At 38.2% G+C, this 21,662-nt stretch overlaps 1 protein-coding gene across 4 annotated transcripts in view; it reads left to right on the top strand.

Moving 5' to 3' along the window:
• Positions 1-21,037, top strand: part of LOC121898508 (fibroblast growth factor 12-like) — a 49,801-nt gene extending 28,764 nt beyond the window's left edge. The window contains exons 1-6 of one of the 4 annotated variants that reach the window (XM_042413653.1): positions 7,510-7,536; positions 8,063-8,390; positions 8,618-8,728; positions 10,863-10,966; positions 16,443-16,641; positions 20,737-21,037. In XM_042413653.1, the coding sequence (XP_042269587.1) occupies positions 8,677-8,728; positions 10,863-10,966; positions 16,443-16,641; positions 20,737-20,888 (507 nt within the window). In that variant the 5' untranslated portion in view covers positions 7,510-7,536; positions 8,063-8,390; positions 8,618-8,676 and the 3' untranslated portion in view covers positions 20,889-21,037. Of the gene's footprint in view, positions 1-3,412; positions 5,332-7,417; positions 8,391-8,617; positions 8,729-10,862; positions 10,967-16,442; positions 16,642-20,736 lie in introns of those variants that run through there. The other 3 variants (XM_042413649.1, XM_042413652.1, XM_042413651.1) reach the window with 3 other exon arrangements.
• The last annotated feature ends 625 nt before the right edge of the window (positions 21,038-21,662 follow it).

Below are 21,662 nucleotides of genomic sequence, written 5' to 3'. Positions count from 1 at the left end.
CGATATATCAATTAACGACTCAAACAAGCTGATTGGCTCCTGCCGTGCAAGCCAGCCAATGAGCAGAGAGCATCTGAGGGGGGGGGGCCGTCACATCTGAACTGCAAACCTTATTAACATGAAGGACGTTTGGCTATTAAAAGTTTAATACAGAGAAATGATTATATACCTTACCTCACTTATAAAAACTTTATTTATATAGCAACTGTTTACAAAGTGTTTAACAAAGTCACTCAAGGATTTAAAACACAAACATTTTGAGGTAAAATTGATCCATTTCAGTGGAATCTCTGCAATCAGAGTTCAATCTTAAGCTGATGTTTGCCAGATCGTTTCACCTGATGCCTTTTGTTTGCCTGAACTTTCCAGTAAAGCTGAACTCATTAACTCACACTTAATTGATTGATCAATTAAGTGTTGCAGCTCTGAATTCCACTGTCTTGTGTGACTGTGGTCCAAGTATTAAGAAGACGGAGTTCAACCAGTGTCTCGATCCGACCTGAACACGTCCAACAACACGGATCCAAACAACATAAACTAACTCACCTGTAACTGCAGCTTTAATGAGCTCAGGTCAGATCCATAAAGAAGCTCCTGTAGAATAACTCACATTAAAAATAACAAACAAAAGGACAAACCAGTCGTAGCATTGTGCTTTGACTGGTTTATTCTTTTTCTACGTCAAAACAGGAGGAGAACGTCGTTGTTGGTTAATAAACTAATGAGTATAAATAATTATCCAGAAATCTGTTTAAAGTCAGACTTTATTTATGGCGTCAAATCTCAGTTTTACCAGGAATGTTCATTCAATGTAATTCATATTAATTAATTAATTATTTCTAATCGCAGGTTGTCACATGTCAAAGTGTCTTTTAGCAACACTGACGTCAGACCAGCTGCATCAGAGTGTGAACGAGCAGCACTTTGAATAAAAGTGATATATAAATGCATCCGTTCACCTTTCACGATGACAATATTTAACTGATTTCTCGTATTAATTAAACGTAGACTTTTTAAAATGATGAAGATGTGGCAGCGTTACGTTTTTTAAAGTCTTAATTCATTCAGTTAAATATCTTTACTTTGGTTTTAAAGGATTTCAAACTGTCAGGTTTGCAGAGTTTCCACCTCTGAGAAGCAGACGAGCCTCTACGAGTGGACGACCAATTAGCTGTGAAGAGCTCGTTACACAATCCAATTATCAGCAGGAGAAACCATGAGTCACACACAACAAACTTGGATTCATCATCATCATCCTCATCATCATCCTCATGCAGGGTGATGAGGAGAGATTTGAGTGACCACATTTTATCAGAGAAGACTGAAAGAAAACTGCATTATTTTTATTGATCCATTGATCTCTTGGATGTGATTCAACCCTTCGATCCAGCTGACGTTCATGTCAGATTTACATTTACTGTCACAGTCAGTCACACAAACCCCGACGACCTTAAAACACACCGAACACGTCCAGAGTTTTAGTTTTTGATCGTCTCAGTCAGACGAGATGCAGTCTGTGTCTGTTTGATATCAGTAAACTCAACATCTGTCAGAGAACAAACAAACAAATTTATTAATTGATCAAATACTCGTCTTTGCATCTGCATGTGATGTGTATCTGGATGATGACATCTGATCGGTGGGTCGTTGCATTTTACACCTGCTGTTAAAATAAGTTCTTGTTTCTCTCAGTTGTTCCCACATCGTGATCAGATCTCGTTATGCAAATGAGGTGGGCGGAGCTCATCAAATATGTCACGTCTCAGGTCAGAGAAGCTGCGACATTCAGCAGACACTTACACCCACTGAGATCTGATCACCTTCTGAGTGCATTTACAGATAAAATCATCTTCGGTTGGACGAAACAAAACATTTAAAAATGTCTTGAACTGTTTTTAAACTTCTTTTCTGCCGTGAACCAAATGAAGAATTAAAATAATCAGCAGATGAATTGATCATGAGGAGAATCGTTATATTCATGTTTAGACAGTTAAACTGTTATAACTGCAGTCGAGTTTGTCCTCAGTCGTGTCTCCAGCTGTGGATCAGATTTTGTTCACAGTGAGATTTAAACGGTTTGTTTTCTGAAGCAGCAGCAGAGAGAACAGACAGCAGACGTGTTCACGTCGAATGTCGAGAGAATTTTAAGCAAACTTTTGAAATGTTGCAAAAAAGGAGAAAAAAAGAAAATGCAAGTTAGGTGCATTTCCATCAAACTGGTTTGGAGCAAATAAACTGGACCAAACAAAGCGTCGTTTCATCAGAAGACAACGTTACACATGACTGTAATAAACCAGGAGAAGAAGAAGAAGTTCGCCTCGGAGACGTCTCCAGGAAGTTGTTTCTATTGGCCGAGTTACGTACCAGTTGTTGCTACCAGCAGCCATGTTTTTGTGCATTATGAGAACATCCGACAGCAGAAACAGCTGATCAGTCATCTGAGTTAAATGTTTGCTACGTCAGAACTTGTTCAGCAAAGACGTTTCATCTCCCATTTAGTACATTTACTCTTTTTAGAAAAAGGCACAAACCAGTTCAAGCAAGTGTAAAAACAAGAAGTTGTTGTTTCCATCAACCTTTTTCTAATGTGATGCTTCAGAATGTGCTTCAGTGTTGATACCTGCAGGCTGCATCACTCCGGGCAGATGTGATGAGATGTTCATATGAGGCTCCGCTGCAGCGTTAAAGATGCAGCAGGCATGAAGATGGTTTTATGTAACGCTGCAGGCGTCGTCCTCAGTGTCTGTGCAGCAGAGCTTTAACACAGTTGTTATACGGAAACATGAGAGGAGATTGCACCTAAGAATCCAACTTCTTCTTCTTCCTCCAAAGTGTTTTTAAACAGGATCAATAAATGAGCGTCCTGTTACTACGACGCCATCACAGCTGAGCATGAAAACACTGTAACTGAAAGAGCTTTCTGTCCTAAAATCAGAACAAGTTTGGAAGAAACACTTGATTATATGAACTCACATTAACTTTGGGATCAACTGTTTCACAGAATGAAGATGGTTGATTTCCTCCTTCGTCTCTTTTGTTAGAAGCGTCTTTGAACGCAGCAAATTCCTCCAGTTTACAGACTAACAACTACAAACAACGACAAACTTTATAAGTGAAATGAGAAATGATGATTTGTCTCCTTGGACACAAAGTCGTCATATTTAAGTGAAGCCACAAAGCATCTAAACGAGTTTTGTTCAAAATGCTGTAATGATGAATTTGAAATACATCTCTATGTTATGAAGAACAGAAGCTCTGAAACAGCTGCGACGATTATCAGTCGATCAACAACATTAATCCTCAACTATTCTGATAATTGATTCATCATTTGACAGTTTAAGCTTCTTAAACGAGAGAATTTGCTGCTTCTTCTCGTCTTATTGAAGTAAATTGAGTATTTTTGAGCCTTAGAAACAGCTGCAGTCACATCCTGTGATCATAAAGATACACCTGAATCTCTGAGTGAACTGTGCAGCGGCCGCCGAGTTGCATTATGGGTAATGTAGGCACCAAGAAAGAAGAACGTGTGGAATAAAAAAAAAAGACGATATCTCTGTTTCTGCTGCATCAATTTTCACCCTTTTTTTTTTTTTTTTGTTAAAACAACCTGTCATCATGAGTCTGAGGACGTTAGCGGAGCGAGATGACGACTCTTTTAAAGCTGAACGGATATTTTTAATCAGCGTGAACTGGATCCATCGTGTTTTTGTGGACGAGGACGATGAAGTGAAGGTCTGATGTGGGAGCAACATGAAACATCAGGCGGAATATTTTTAGGAGCTTCTTCCACACCTCCACCTCCCGTCTCTCCATCACTCCCTCTCTCTCCCTCTCCCTCTCTCTCTCTCTCTCTCTCTCTCTGGCTGAGTGCTGCTCTCTCTCTCTCTCAGCCTCTCATCACATTCAGCAGCTCTCAGCTCTGTGAGGAGGACGAGGAGGAAGAAGAGGAGGAGGAGGAAAGTAAAATAGAGCAGCAGAGAGTCGAGGATGAGGGCGATGTGTAATCTGCAGGATTCTCTCTCTCTCGCCGACACTTTGGGATTATTTTGAACTTGGTTTGTTGAATCGCCGTCGTCTTCCTCTTCCTTCAGCTCTGTCTGTGATTTCTGTCTTTCTCTGCTGCTGCTGCTGCTGCTGCTGATGATGATGATGATGATGATTCTCTGAAGACTTTATAAAAAAGATGTCTGAAAGTTGTTGACGGAGCGATGTTGAAGATGCAGTCGTGAGCGAGAAGAAAACATCCAGACGTTGGTTCTGGCAGCTGTGGATTCATCGTTGGTGCATTAAACTCCAGCGACTCGCAGCAGCTCCTGCAGCCGTCGGAGGGTCTGAAAAAGCCTGAAAACCAACGGATGAATTACCCAGCATGCATCGCTTTGTCGTCTTTAAAATGGAAGATCGCTGCTGTTCGGATCGTCAAACAAAACAGATCCATCTTCATTCATAAATAAATGTTTCGCTGGCTGGTTGTGTATCTCAGAGCTTCAGCGAGGTGTGAACGATCTCAACTTAAGGTCGCGTTTGTTTGGCCGAGCTTTCGACCGTCGTCACACAGTCGTCGTTAAACTTCACTGATGATCATCATGAAACCAGCATGACGTAGAAATATCACTTTTCATGTTTATTGTTTGTCGGCTGAAGATGTTTTACGGAGACGAAGTTTCTTGAGATTAGTCGTCATGACGGCAGCGTCGTCGCCTCCTTGTGGAGGGAAGGAGAGCTGCAGGATGTAAATGTTTACTGACATGTTGAATATACACGTTGTTTTCATTTAAAGCTGTGAGAAGAAGAATGTCTCATCATCATCAGTTCTAGAGGACGTCTGTGATGAAACCAGACGAACATGTTGGATGTAATTTAACTTCTTAACATTAAGTTGAAGGATTCTGGAGGCAAACATCAAGCAGCTGCTTCTCAAAGTGGATCTGAAGTGTTTTGAAGTGGTTTGATATCATGGAGCGACAATAAGCAAGAACACTTTGATCAAAAAAACACATTTTTAGACTCTCGGTGGATTCCACCAATCAGACATGACGTCCGTTTCGGACTAAGAAGCTTCATCCTCACCGTCAGACTCGGAGTCGGAGCAGATATTTTGTCCTCGGTGGCTCCGGCCACCTCTCGGGGAGATGGCGGCGGCCATCGCCAGCTCCCTGATCCGACAGAAGCGGCAAGCCCGCGAGTCCAACAGCGACAAGGTCGCCACCAACAAGAGGCGCTCGAGTCCCAGCAAAGACCCGCGGTCTCTGTGTGAGAGACACATCTTCAGCGTCTTCAGCAAAGTTCGCTTCTGTAGCGGCAAGAAAAGACCCGTCAGACGGAAACCAGGTGAGTTCCAGACGGTCGACAAACGAGTCCTGACAGGTGATTATTGACGTGACCTCATTAAGTGTTTTTCAGGTGACAGTCTGGCATCTTTGGTACCTCGGGCGTCTTTATTTGATGACCTGAGATGAGAAGGTGTTGATTACACACGTAAAACACAGTGACTGTTGGATCTTTAATATGTTTTTGCTGCTCTTGAGCTGCTGTATTCATATATATTCACATTTAAAACTCTTCACATTATTTCCAAACTGTCACTATTCACCAAAATCTTCCAACCAGCAGCTTCAGTTTGTTTCATATCTGCAGAAGCTGAAACTGCAGCCAGTTTTTATTCTCACAGTATCTTAAACATGTTTTATTTTCATCCATGAGTTTAAATATTTAACGCCGTTATTAAAAAACATGAGATGAGTTTGGTTATTGATGGTGTCAGCAGGCATATAAGAGAATAAAGAGGACGTGTATTAAGGAGACCTGAAGTGAGACGCGGAGAGTCGGACCGCTGGACGCGTTTCAGCATTTATACATTTATGAGCTGCGAGTCTCATTAGCCGCCTCCCTGCTGCTTGGGACCAAGCTTCATGTTTTTCTTGGCAATACAACAAACAGCTTGTTAAAGGAGCTATTATACGACGCTTCTGCTTGATCAGCTCCTTCAGAGTTTTTACAGTCCAGAAACTCTAAAACTTCTTCTCCAAAAACTTGCTCAGGTTTGTAAGAAGAGAAGAACAGAGGCGGCTCGAGATCTCCGCAGCTGCTGAAGTAATCGCTGAGTCACCGGCTGAGATTAGTTCCACATCAGCACTTTGTCGTCCTTTGATGTTTTTTGATCACATTTCTTACGAACAACAAGTTAATCCTCCGAATTCTCAGTGTGATGCTGCAAAAAGTTGTTGTTTTTTTTTTTATGAGTTCAGCACATATTTCTTCTGTAACATTTATATTTTTCATTTATAAATTCAATGTTAGCAAGTGTATTAAATATTTATAACAAAAACAGTGAGTGAGTGGTGTAAAAGCTTCCAGAAAAAGACAGATTTTGTGTTTTAAACCAGAGAGTTTTTTTGTCTGATTCGGTTTTTACAGGATGTGTCATTTTCCTCACGTCTCTGCTTCAGGAAGCAGCATGTGATGAGGTGTTTTTTCCCTCCTCATCAGACTCATCGACGTGTTAAAACTCACAGCTCCTCCTAAAAACACTTGTAAATATAGTTTAGTGCAGAAGAAATTCCTCTGGATTAGTGACGAACTCACAGATGTTTGTCCAGTGAGTCACAGTGAACAGTCATGATGATTCATGATATTTAAAAGAGTTTCTTCATCAGTATTCTGGTATTTAATAGGTTTAACCAAAAAAAAACAAGTTGCTCATCAACCAAAACTATGGATTGTTTCATACAGCTGTGGTTCTCACGACAAATACGTGAAATCAGGAGTTTTTAACTGCTTCTGTTGTTCTGTAGTTAATAAAAGTATCTTCCAACCACCTTTTTATTTTTATTATGTGTGAATCAAAGGACATTTTAAGTCATTTAAAAATCATTTACTATCATAGCAACAAGAAAAAAAATAGTTTTCACCCTGATTATCGGTCAATAATGTTTTCAATATGACTTTTAGCTCATAAGACACAAGAAAAGCTCCATGAAATATGAAATAAATGTGCAAATCTGCCCAAACGTGTCCAGAAAACGATTCTCTGGTTATTTATTTACTGCAGTCATCAATTTAAAGTATTAAATGCCAAAATATTAGATGTGTAAAAACCAGCCAATCAGAGGAGTTTGACTTGATTGACGAGCACCCAATAGATCATTGATATGTTATATCTGATAGATGGTTTGTTCTCTGCAAACTAGTGTTTAGTTCATCCACAGAGCGACTGCAGGGAAGAGCAGTGATGCACAGCAGTTATTCATGATTTTAAGTGTTTTATTTTCTTGCATTTTTTTTATCTTTTTGTTCATCGATAAGTGCAGGAAAGAAAGGTTTGTCTCGGTCGAAGGTGTTTGAGGAGAGACAAGACGCCTCCTGGACGTATAGATGTAAAGATGTCTGTCATTCCTTTAAAAGCTTCTCATTAAAATATTAGAAAAATCACTTGGTTTGGAAACGATGATGATCTTGGTTACTGTTGCTAAGAGACGGGATGCTGACATCTCTTCATCTGCAGAGTCGGGTTCTGTGTGTCCAGTAGAGAGACAGGTTAGCGTAGCTTAGCACAAAGACTGGGAGCAGAGGGAAACTGTTAGCTCCTTTCTTTTCCTTTTAAAGGAGCTAACAGCTTCCTCCTGAGCGTGGATGATGAACAGGTGAAGAGAGGGAAAAAAAAAAACGATGTGACGGTTTGATTCAGTTGTAAACGTGTCTCTTGTTGTTGTGGTTGAGACTCTTCTGTCTGTCTGTCTGTCGGTCTGAACGTTAAGTAGCACAGCAGCCTGCTCCACATTAGCTTCACCGTATTTTGGTCTATTTCTGCCAGTGATGAGTCCTTCTGGCCCACATTGTCATCTGGAGCATCACCTCGTCTCCTCAGCTTTCATTTACATCCTCAGCTCAATCCATCACGCAGGCTTCTTGCTCAAGGGACGTTCGCTGTGTGGCCGACGTGTGTGTGAATGTGTGTGTGTGTGTGTGATGTTTTATTAGGCAACAAACTGAACAACAGCCTTATTAATTAAGCATGCAATACAATTTGTTCTGTGAAGGACTCAGTGGTTTCATTTTGCAGGAGCGGCTGCAGTTCAGAGGACGTGAATCGCCTCCACGAGGAAACAAAGAAATGACAAACGATGAAGTGAGATGAGGTGATATGACATGAGATAAAACCAGAGATAAGATGAGTGGATGAGAGGAGATAACATAGGATATGTTTAGAAGAGACGAGGCGCCGATAAAAGAGATGCGATACAAAACATTTTAGTTGAGCGAAAATATTAAAAACCCGTCAAAAAAACAGGAGCTAGAGCAGAAAGTTTGCTGTCATATGAAAGAGGAGCTGAACTGACGTAAGAACAGAGAAGAGCAGTGAAACAGAAGAGAGAGAGAGACGTGAAGAGGTAAAGTGTCCGCAGACAGCGCAGCAGCATATGTAGCCGCTGTAACATCAAATATCATCCTGCACTTGAATTATACATGTGGTGAGAGTGTTTAGAGTGGACAGATGGGTGCAGATGTAGCACTCAGTAACACACTGATCCCAAACTACCTGCAGAGGAAATTGTCCAAACTCTGTCTCTCCGAGTGTCTCTGAGCGTGGTGTGTTTGTGTGCTGTTGTGTTTTCAGAGCCGCAGCTGAAGGGCATCGTCACGCGTCTCTTCAGCGAGCAGGGTTTCTTCCTGCAGATGCAGCCTGATGGAACCATCAGTGGAAACAAGGACGAGAACAGCGACAACAGTGAGTCTCTTGCCTGCTGCAGGTTTTAACTCCCACCTGTTCTCACGCTCCGCCCACCAAAACTCACCTGTTTCCCAAAAAAGCATCTGACGGCGTCACAAAGTCCATTTCATGAACCTTCTTAAAGGATCATTCTGGTGATTTTCTATATTTTTCTGATCTAAAAACACATCTGGGTCACATGTTCCTTCATCATGAAGACTTTGGTCACGTTAGTTTGTTTAGAAACGGCTCCAAAGACTAATAACAGCATCACGTTTTCAGTCTTTTCAACAGGCAAACAACAAAACTGCATCACAGCCGACACCTGAACCAAAACATTTTTAATTATTGCAAATGTCACATGTGACTAAATTAACATAAACACAGGTTAACGACAGTAGTGTTCAGTCTCTCTCATCATTAATGTGTTTTAACGCAGCTGAATTCATGATGTAGTCGTTTATTTACTCATTTATTTATTTTTCTGTTTCCGTTATCAGACAGCGGAACGAGTTTGAAATAGTGTTTTAATTTCAGCTCATAAACTCTGTTAACCAGAAGCCATCATCATGCTGCGCCGCTGGTAAAATTATTATTCTATAATTACAACGTCGTCTCACCACAGTTTTACTACATTTAAATGATGTCAGAGAAACTTAAAGGAGACATAAAGTCGTTCTTAACTTCGCTGCCACGCTGAGCTTAACTTAGATATCTTTTTGCAAAGGTTTCACTTTTGATTTCTAGATTTACACTCTTGGGACCGTTGTGGAAAAACTCAGATTTTAGGTGAGAAAAAAAAACTTTTTAGTGTGGACGGACGGCTGAAACAGAGCGAGGACACAATCCCGAAACACTTTGGTGATTTGTACAATTTGGAAAACAGTGTCATCCATCTTTTACTCTGAACTGCTGACATTAAAGGACGAGTTCACAGTTTTTCATGTGTGTCTTAAAGCTGTTTTTCTTGCTGTAATCATTCCTCCTGTTCATACTGACCATTAGAAGATCCCTTCATAATGACCTTACAATGGAAGTGATGGAGGACAAAATCCACAGTCCTCCTTCTGTACAAAAAAAATGTATTTAAAAGTTTATCTGAAGCTAATATGAAGCTTCAGCGTCCAAATGAGTCAAATCAAGTAGATATCTTTCAATGTTACAGTCTTTTTAGTGCCAAAGTCCCTCTTTTTGTTACTATACTTCCAGCTGAATAGAAGCTTCACAGAGACTTTTAAATGCATTTTGGCCTCCATCACTTCCATTGAAAGCACATTTGAAGGATCTTTTAATATCCAGTATGAACAGGAGGAATAATTACAGCGAGGAAAACCTCTTTCACTGTTACTATGGACACCTGGATGTTTGTGAATCTGTCCTTGAGAGACCAGCACCGTTTAGTCCTGAGGTTCGGCTCCCGGCTGTAGATGTGTGTTTTTCTGTCCCTTCTCTTGGACCAGCTGGATGAGCTCAGGATTACAGATCCTGCTGCTTCCTTTAAATCCTTTGGTTTGGAAAAGAGAAGCAAAAAAGAGGACAAGAGAGGAGGAGGAGGAGGAGATGTTTTGAATTTCCCTCTCTCTCTCTCTCTCTCTCTCTCTCTCTCTCTCTCTCTCTCTCTCTCTCTCTCAGATCATCTCTGTCTCTGAGTTAAATAAAGGAGGATTAACAGCAGCCATCGCCACAGGCCTCTTCCTCCTCCACCTCCTCCTCCTCATCCTCACCCACACTGCAGCTCTCTGTCCCCGAGGATTAAATCACCTCTCATCACTTCACCCCCCCCCCTCTCTCTCTCTCCACCCCCCCCCCCCCCCACAATCTCTCTGTTATTCAGTGTCTTTTTCTCTGGTTTTATCAGCTGGAAGCGTCACATCCAGCTGCTACATTATTTTAACCACCGTTAAGTAAAAAAAACCTACAACACTGTACAGTAACGCAGTGTCACATGTTGTTGAGTGAGCAGGTAGAGAACATGTCTGAGTACAGGCTGCTGCTTAACAAATATGCCTTTTGTTCAATTAATTTGTAGAAAAACACCTTTTACACTTCAGAGGAACATTTGACCTGTCTCTACCTCTTCAGTAATCAACTCTCTCTCTCTCTCTCTTTCTTTCTCTTTGTCTCTCTGTGTCTCTCGCCCCCCTCTCTCCAGCTCTGTTTAACCTGATCCCAGTAGGTTTGAGGGTTGTGGCCATCCAGGGAGTGAAGGCTGGACTCTATGTGGCCATGAACGCTGAGGGATTCCTCTACACATCAGTAAGAACATCCATTCAACCATCTGTCCGGACAGCTTTTTTTAATGTTTCTGAGTTTGCATTAAACATTTGTGAGCGAGTTGATTCAGCTTAATAAATATTATATGACACATTAGGATATTGTGATGGAGATATAACATGGGATAAAAATAAGATTTAACTGTGTGCCTCAGTGTACAGGCTGCAAGTCCAGACCCCTGAAAATCCCTGGATAATCTCTTTCGTATTAAATGTGAAGTATTTTTCAACTTTATTCAACACCAGATAAGAACATTTGCATGCTGTATATGCAATATGCATCCAGTATTTACCTGCTAACTTGATGATAAAAAGGAACCCAGAATACTGTAAAAAATCAACATTTATCGCTGTCTCAGACACTAGCATGTGCGTCTGCTTCACACGGATGACTCATTGCCTGGCTTTGAGTTGGAGGGATTTTACTGCGAAGCAGCTGAAGTCCACTACTTTTTTAAAAAAAATAAATAATTTATAATTTTTTTCCAAACACTCTGCTACTTTTTTTTGCAGATTTGAAGGGATCAGATGATCAGGTATTGATTTTGACAATTATCAGACTATTTATTGTCACTTTGCAGTTACTGTGCTGCGTTCAGGTGATGTTGAGAAAGTAAAATTGTCTGCTGAACAACATTTGCTGTTCTGTAGAAAAATCTGACCTGAGGACAAACAACCTAAACTGATCTTGAGGCTGCAGCTTGAGTTCTAAAGGAAAAGTTTATTTTCATTTTGTCTGAATCTGGAGCTCGCAGGAATCGTTACTGTTGCTAAAGGACACTTAGGCATGGAAACTGTTAAAACAGATTAACAGAAAATATCCTGACCACAAGATAGAGTTACTCTTTTTTCAAGATATTTCTGTCAAAATGTCACATTATCTGACAGATCAAGTTCCTCACATTTGAGGAAGATCCTGTGTTTTGGTTTTGACTCATATTGAGACACAATAATAGTAACACAATAGTTAATAATATTAATAAGAACAGGACAGACCTGATCAGTCTGCAGTGCAGACAGAGTGCAGCTACTCGCTGTTGTATTGCTGCTTCGCCTCAGTGAGTTCATTCAGCATCCATTATTCATGTCTGCTCCTTCTATAAAACTTTAAAATGCTATTCTTCAGTTGCTGGTGCACAGCATAAGAAACGAGATGGCGTGATGGAGGAAGAGAGAGACGATAGAGATGTTAGAGATATAAAGTAGACATGTTTTCACTGCAGGAAGCCTCCTCAGGCAGATTTTCTCTGTAAGATGTTGAAGTCTGTTTAAAGACAGTAAAATGCAACCACAGTGTCATTTCAACAAAGATATAAATACTACAAATACTTGATTTTATTTACATGTAACTTTTGTAGAATTTATGGCACTTACTGTTTTACACTTTTGTTGTTCTCGTCACAATGTGGGAGAAATCATAGCTGTTAAAGATTTGTCGGTTACTCGGATCTCAGACTGTTTAATTACAACTAGAAGCTCGTATTTATGGTCTGCATGATATGAACATGGACTTGGCATTAGTCCTGGCAGCCCTTGTTACCGGTTTAAGTCTGTTTTAAAGGCAAGTTGATTTTAATGAACCAATAAACCTATAAAATTTTAAAAACAAAATATCCTTATATGCAGATGATATGTTGATTTATGTGTCAAAACCACAAACAACCATCCTGCTAATAGTATATCTCATCATTATTTTTATAGGATTATTTAAGATCCTTTCATGTTACGCAGGCTTATCTGGAATTATATTAATGACACAAACTGCAGCACACTGTAGGTATAGAAGTTACAGAGCAATACTCCTCATTTTCCACATTTGATCGTTAGATTTACTCTGGAAAACACCACCACTCTTTCAACAAGCTGTTACAATATCAGCCCAAATATAAGACCATGATTTATTCTGGAAATTACATTTCTAAAAGTGGAGTCACTGAACAGTTACGTGGTAACAACATCAGATGTTGTTTTTGGATGTAGCATTAATGTTGCTAGGCTAGCAAGTTTCTTCCAGTGTGTTTAAAGTGAGTCTGTTAGAGTCGATCAGCACTAAAAGTGTTTGTTAGCTCAGTTTAACCTGCAGGAGTTTCTGAAGGCTCGTGTGATGCGTTTTTAAATTGATGAGGAGTGAAACTGCAGAAACACAGCGAGGACTGAATCAGCTGTCAAACAGCAGAGGAAGAATCGCTGCTGTCACTGAGGATGAGGAGCTCAGACAGACACAATGATCAGTGACGGCAGACAGTGAGAGTGTGATACACTAATGTGGGATTTACCTTCTGCTTTAACGGGAGGATGAAGACCCTCTTCTGCTTGGATTAATAGTATCTCAGGGAAACTTTCTCAACAGGACGAGCGTCCAAATGGGTTTATCTTCAAAAAGTCTGTTTACTAAAGCAGCTGTAGGAAAAATAATCTGGGTTGTCTTACGTTGCTCTTATATGATCACTTTCTTAGGTTGTATCACTGCACTTCGGAGCCTTAAGTAAAGATAAACATAAAGCGTGTAACATTTTCTTCTTCTCTTCCTCTGCGCAGTAAAGTAAAAATGTTACAGCATGTTTTCCTCACAGAGACAGTTGAAAGTGAAGTTATGCTGTGTGCTGGGAGGCCCTGACATCTAAACACTGTTTATTTGAATGATCACATGTCTTGATATGTGATGCGGAGTGCCTGCTGGGTAGAAGAAACTGTTTTCATCATGTATTCCCTCTGTTTCCTCAACCCCCCACACCCCCCTTTTCCCTCTTCCTCCTCCTTTCCTGCTTTTTGTCGTCATCAGTAGTTCTCATGTTTAGCTGATCCTGTCTGCAGAACTAATATCTGTTAAATTACAACCCCCCACATACAGTATGATCACACTGCTTGATGCTCAAATTACCAAATTACCAAAATATATCAAGAATGTTTTGTCACTTTCTGATTCAGCAAAATAATTTAAAATACGTTTTCTGTAGGTCTGTTTTTAATTAGCAGAACAAATGAATGTTGATTAAGGAAAGAAAACGAGTTTATGTTTAGTGAACTTAATGAAACATAGACTGTATGTTTTCTTGCATTAAAAAAGGTTTTTTGTCAGCAGCTAACTTTTTTAATTTCACATGTTGAGTTTTCAAAGCAGTCACTGCATCACCACGCGATTAAACAATTAGTTGATCGATCGATTCGTCAATCATTAGCATTGCCAACACTTTAGATTTGAGTATTTAGTGATTTATCAAGTTTTTAAAATATTATCAATGAATATTTTTTGGGTTTTGGACTGTTGATCAGACAAAACAAGACATTTGAAGATGAGACTTGGATTCTTGGATAATAGGAAGGATATTTATCGCTATTTTATAGATTAAACCGATTTTTTTAAAAAATCAACAGATCAGCGGGCAAGGCAAGTTTATTTATATATTTTTCATTAGTTTTGATATGATCATGATTTGATGCTTTTATATAATACACTAAAAAACGTTTTTAAAAAAAACTGCACGAAAACATTAAAATACAAATGAAAAGAACAGAAAGCCTTTAAAGGAAATTTTAAAGTTAAGAACAGAGACGTGAAAATAAACACCTTTCATAACATAACTTTGAAAATACAACACAAAGGTGCTGAACAGTGTAGATGCAGGTAGAAACTGTATGTGAGTGTTTAATATTAGAACAGCTTTCTGCATTGTGTGTGTTTGTTCTGCTCTGATTGGTCCATTCTCCTCCTTGACCACCTGTTATATCCAGAGGGCACACACACACACACACACACACACACACACACACACACACACACACACACACACACACACACACCTGTGATATCTGGAGGTAGCTGCAAAGTGCTAAATTTGGATTTTGTTTGGCTATAACAGTCCAGACTTAACAACATGGATCCCAGTTTCAGCCCAGTTTGTCCCCAGTTAGTCAAACATGACTGATTGTACCTTCAGCTTGTTGTTACTACGTTTCTGACACCTGTGTTAAACTAAGTATGGCCAAAAAATGTGTGATAAAATAAAATCTGCAGCTCATCTGATCTTTAAAGGGCATTTTCACAGCATATCGTTGTCCAGATTCTTGTTTTGTTGATGTGAAAGTATCAACCAGTGGTGGAAGAAGTATTATACTATATATTCACCACTTTATCCAGCTGCATCCTAGTTGGGATGTTTCAGATTCACAGCAGAAAACTTAATGTTTCAAACACTCTGTAGTCTTAAAAGACGGTTCTATAATTAAAAACTCCAAAAATGGTTCCAAATATGTCTGAATGCTCTGTGATGAATAGAAGTGGGACTGTGAACTTTTTCTCCTCAAAGGCAATCAGTGTAATTATCTTTCCCTCCTTAAGGTGGTGGTGACAGTTATCCTGAAGGTTAGTCAAAGCAAACCTTCAGAAAACCAAATACTAATATCGACAGGAAGATATAATTGTGTATCATCTGCATAGAAAATAAAAGATGAAAAGACGTATTACGATGTTTGCATTCAGAATCTTAGTAATCAGTAAAAGTACAGTTGCAAAATGTACTTAAAGTATCAAAATTAAAAGTACTCATCATGCAAAATGGCTCCATTAAGTGTATTATTTATTATATCTATATACAGATATATAGTGAGTGTAAAAAGTATTCACCCAGTTTTTATGTTTTATTGTTTTACAACAATGAATCAAAGGACATTTAATTCATCTATTTTACACTGAACAACAGAAATAAGTTAAAACAGATCCTACAAATGGATTTAAATTCATTACAAATATAAAAAAATGCTGTGAAACACATTTTGTGGAGTAAACAGTACAATATTCTCCTCTGAAATGTGTTGCAGTGGAAGTAGAATAAAATGTAAACACAGTAAGTACCTCAAGTAGCAAAGAAACACATGTAGGTACATGAGACATCAGCTCATTAATATCATCAGCACAGTCACCTGAAAACACGGCTAATGATGTGACAGACAGAAACATTTAACCAAAGAGAAGTTTAACCCCCCACATCGATCAGATATATTAGATATATAAACTGTAACACACTGAAGAAGGCAGAGCATGTTTCCTTTGTGCTTGTATTGGACAAGTTAAATGAAATATGAAGGATTGATTTGTATGTATGAACCTCTCCTTGTGCTTTTGGACTTTGATACACCCCCCCCCCCAGCTCCCCCCGTGTCTTTTGGTTGAAGACAATGTTTTTAACTTCTACTAAAAGGCGAGCATTTGAAATGTTAATGCTGGTGCGTCCTGGTAGCTGTACCGGTTGACATGCATGTCATATAACTGCAACGTCTGCGGGTTTCGAATCTGGCTGCAGACCTTTGATGCATGTCATCACTCTCTACCTTCACTTCCTGTCATCTCTCCACCGTCCCTATAATAGAGGCATTAAATCCCACAAAAATAATATTAAAAAAAAAAAAAAAGTTAATTGAGACGTGTTTTCTTTCTCTGTGTGTGTGTGTGTGTGTGTCAGGATGTCTTCACAGCAGAGTGTAAGTTTAAGGAGTCGGTGTTTGAGAACTACTACGTCATCTACTCGTCCACGCTGTACCGGCAGCACGAGTCGGGCCGAGCCTGGTTCCTGGGCCTCAACAAGGACGGAGTCGTCATGAAGGGAAACCGAGTGAAGAAAACCAAACCCTGCTCACACTTTGTCCCCAGACCCATCGAAGGTGAAACACCAACACCAGTTTCTGTCAGAGTCAGATGTTTCAGATGGATATCAGTTTCATCTCCAGTGCAGAGAGACGTCCAGGATGTCCAGGGGGAAACTACTGAACCCAACTTCATCTAAAGAGAAAAAAGATTCACCTTCCAATTACTCTGAAGGAGTGTTCAGACAGAAAGCAGAGTGAATTAGTGCATAATTCACATGTACAGCAGTAGAGCTGAGTTATAAACCAGTGCACAGGAGGCGTATGTGGGAGTGTGTCTGAAGATAGGTTTCCATCCAAACATAGCACAAATTTTATCTTAATTTCCAGAAAATCTGCAAAAGAAAATGTGGATTAAAGCTTTAAACCGTTGCAGAAGAAGACACACGACAAGATGACACAACACTTACACCTCAGCCGAGAGGAAACACTCGCTTAAGATAGTTTTAATTTTAATTTTTATTTCCTGCGTTGTCACTCAGGTTTTTGAATGCGTAAATGGAAAATGTGCATAAAAATAGATGGATGGAAATGTGCTTACTGGAAGGAAGTTTCTGTTGAGCTCTGAGTTCAGTCAGCTGAACACAAACAAACAAAGTGTTTCTATCCGTCTTTTTGATGAATATTTTAACTTTGCACATAAAAACTTGAGTGGAACCGCCAGAAATTAGATCTGTGTGGAGCGATGAGGAGGAGAGTGTAACTAACAGAAATGTCATACTTCCACCATGTTTTCCATCGTTTGAGCTTTTGCTCTTTTAATGACGTCATCTCATTGTGTCTTCTTCTTCTGCAACGGTTTAACGGCACCGACTGGAGAATTAGCGCCACCAGCTGTTTATCTGCTAATATTCACACGACAGCAGCGGATGGAAACAAACTGATTTCCTGGAAATTTGGTTTAAAATTTGTGCAACATTTGGAAACTCATGATTAGTATCTGAAAAAGCTCAGAATTTCTTTAATAATTTAATAATTACTTGTTTCCAAGTCATGCAAATATCTCTATATGTCTCAGAATATCTGAGAGTGCATTCGCTTCTCTAAGGCCAGGAAATTTAAAAGGCTTTCAGTCATTTAATTTAACAAATTCCATTTAAAAGGAATAAAATATGTAGCTTGTAGAATAGAGAGGCTTATCAATCTTACCTTTGATCTTGATAGTTTCAGATCAGAGAGCTAAAGAAACAATCTGAGATTAGATTTGTCTTATTTTGATGTTTTGTCAGAGTGTCAACTGTGAAGTCAGCAGTTAAAGGGGCAGTTTGTTGACCAGCAGCCTTACAGCAGGGTGACCAGTTTAACGTCCTGCATGTGAATCAGATGTTTTCAAAGAGTCTGAAGGGTTCGGAGCTCAGAGGTGAACCAATCAGCAGGGAGCAGAGGTCGTCCTGCAGGAGCTTCCTCTGAGTCTGAGGACAAACTGAAGCTCTAATATCACAGATGGAGGTTTAACAGGAAACATGAAGCTCCTTCTCTGCTTTCAGCTGCTCTGTCTCCCCCCTCACCCCCCCCCCCCTCCTCCCCCCCTCCTCCCCCATCACCATTTAAAAATATCAACTGTCAACTGTCACCTTCCTCTCCTCCTTTCCCTCAGTCCATCTTCTCCTCTTCCTCCCTGTCCCTCATCCCTCGTCCTTCTCCTTCACACCTCACTCATCCTTCCTGCCCCCCCGACCCCCATCCTCACCTGTTCCATATGTTCTCCCTCCCTTTCACCTCCTTCCCTCCCTTCCTTCTTCTTCCTGTGTATTACATACAGTATATTAAATACCTTCACATACATATTTATAAATTACATACCTGTAAATACATATTTATATATAACTTACCTGTAAATACATATTTATAAATTACATACCTGTAAATACATATTTATATATAACATACCTGTAAATACATATTTATAAATTACATACCTGTAAATACATATTTATATATAACATACCTGTAAATACATATTTATAAATTACGTACCTGTAAATACATATTTATATATAACATACCTGTAAATACATATTTATAAATTACGTACCTGTAAATACATATTTATATATAACATACCTGTAAATAGATATTTATAAATTACATACCTGTAAATACATATTTATATATAACATACCTGTAAATACATATTTATATATAACATACCTGTAAATACATATTTATAAATAACGTACCTGTAAATACATATTTATATATAACATACCTGTAAATACATATTTATAAATTACGTACCTGTAAATACATATTTATATATAACATACCTGTAAATACATATTTATAAATTACGTACCTGTAAATACATATTTATATATAACATACCTGTAAATACATATTTATATATTACATACCTGTAAATACATATTTATAAATTACATACCTGTAAATACATATTTATATATAACATACCTGTAAATACATATTTATATATTACATACCTGTAAATACATATTTATAAATTACGTACCTGTAAATACATATTTATATATAACATACCTGTAAATACATATTTATAAATTACATACCTGTAAATACATATTTATATATAACATACCTGTAAATACATATTTATAAATTACGTACCTGTAAATACATATTTATATATAACATACCTGTAAATACATATTTATAAATTACATACCTGTAAATACATATTTATATATAACATACCTGTAAATACATATTTATAAATTACATACCTGTAAATACATATTTATATATAACATACCTGTAAATACATATTTATAAATTACATACCTGTAAATACATATTTATATATAACATACCTGTAAATACATATTTATAAATTACATACCTGTAAATGCATAATTCTAAATTACATGCCTGTAAATACATATTTATATATTACATACCTGTAAATACATATTTATATATTACATACCTGTAAATACATATTTATATATAACATACCTGTAAATACATATTTATATATTACATACCTGTAAATACATATTTATATATTACATACCTGTAAATACATATTTATATATAACATACCTGTAAATACATAGTTATAAATTACATACTTGTAAATACATAGTTATAAATTACATACTTGTAAATACATATTTATATATTACATACCTGTAAATACATATTTATATATTACATACCTGTAAATACATATTTATATATTACATACCTGTAAATACATATTTATAAATTACATACCTGTAAATACATATTTATATATTACATACCTGTAAATACATATTTATATATTACATACCTTAAATACATAGTTATAAATTACATACTTGTAAATACATATTTAGATATTGCATACCCATAAATACATATTTATTTATTACATACCTGTAAATACATATTTATAAATTACATACCTGTAAATACATATTTATATATTACATACCTGTAAATACATATTTATATATAACATACCTGTAAATACATATTTATAAATTACATACCTGTAAATACATATTTATATATTACATACCTGTAAATACATATTTATATATTACATACCTTAAATACATAGTTATAAATTACATACTTGTAAATACATATTTAGATATTGCATACCCATAAATACATATTTATATATTACATACCTGTAAATACATATTTATAAATTACATACCTGTAAATACATATTTGTATACTATTTGAAAGTGGTCTCAGACTTTGGACCCCAGCATACCTGCACATACATGTACGTATTTATGTATTATATACTTGTAAATACATATCTATAGTTGACACCTACCTCTACATACATATTTGCATATAACATACATGTAAATACCTATAAATGTAATATTACATACTTATAAATACATATTAATGCATTTCATACCTGTAAATGCATACTGTGTATAGTTTTAATGAAGCATCTTTCCATACTGATACATCAACATACAGTTTCTGCTACAAATATCCAGCATTTTACCAGACTAGTAAAGTTTCTACTTGATGGTTTTAGTTGGTTAATACTTGTGTTTATTTGATGGATATCTGTGATGATCCTCATGCTGTTTGTTTTATGATTCTTTTAACGAGACCGTTTCCCTCCCCCTGTCTATCCCCCCCCCCCCTCCCCCCTCCCCCTGCTCTCCCCCCCTGCAGTCTGTATGTATAAGGAGCCGTCGCTGCACGAGCTTGAGGAGAAGCTGCTGAAGTCCTCGCGGAGCCCGACGATGAACAGCGAGGAGCGAGCGAGGAGTCTGGAGCGAGCGGAGCAGCAGCCGGAGGACTCCACAGAGCAGGATGGGTCATAGCCTGCAGCGACCCCCCCCCCCCACACAGGAGGAGGAGCAGGAGGCGAACTCCCGTTTTAACACTCCCTCTGTTCAGCAACAACAGCAACTACAACCACACCAACGACAACAACCGCCATGACGACGGCGACAACAAAGAAAACAAAAAAAAAAAAAACCTAAAAAAAAAAAAAAAAGGGGAAAAAATGTTCTTGCTCGTGATGAAATATTTTAAATCTATCGGGGGAGGGCGAGGGGAGAGGGGCTTATTTGAAAATGAAAAAAATTCAGGACGTTGACGATGATGATTTACATTTTATGCAAAAAGCCCTGCTGAAACGGCGCCGGGAGGCTAGCACATCTACTCTTCATCGCCACATCGTAATCATCATCATCATCATTACTGTCACAAAGATGACAAAATGTTTTCCGAGTCGAGCGAGCGCTGAGAACTCCGAAGCTTTAAGCCATGTAGAAACTTCACTTCCTTTCATTTCTTAACGAATGCAAAAACTTTCGCACTTTCGACACGCCGCGCTTCTTCTTCTTCTTCTTCTTCTTCTTCTTCGTATTGTTCTGTCCAATCAGAGAGAAGAGTTTTCTGTTCAGCTGCCACATGTCCTTGTTTTTTTTTTTCTTTGTTTTTGTTCTCGGGCTGGGGACTTCCTGCGGGTTTTGTTGCGGACACTGCCGATAAAAGGTTCAGAGGGGAATGAAATGTGAAAGACTTCCTGCTCTGTCTGAACCGGACTGTTTCCCCCCCTGGAGGAGGTCCGTCAGGTAATCTGCTTTATG

This window comes from Thunnus maccoyii, chromosome 6, assembly GCF_910596095.1.
Source record: "Thunnus maccoyii chromosome 6, fThuMac1.1, whole genome shotgun sequence".
Lineage (NCBI taxonomy): Eukaryota > Metazoa > Chordata > Actinopteri > Scombriformes > Scombridae > Thunnus > Thunnus maccoyii.
This window is presented reverse-complemented; position numbering and strand designations above follow the sequence as displayed.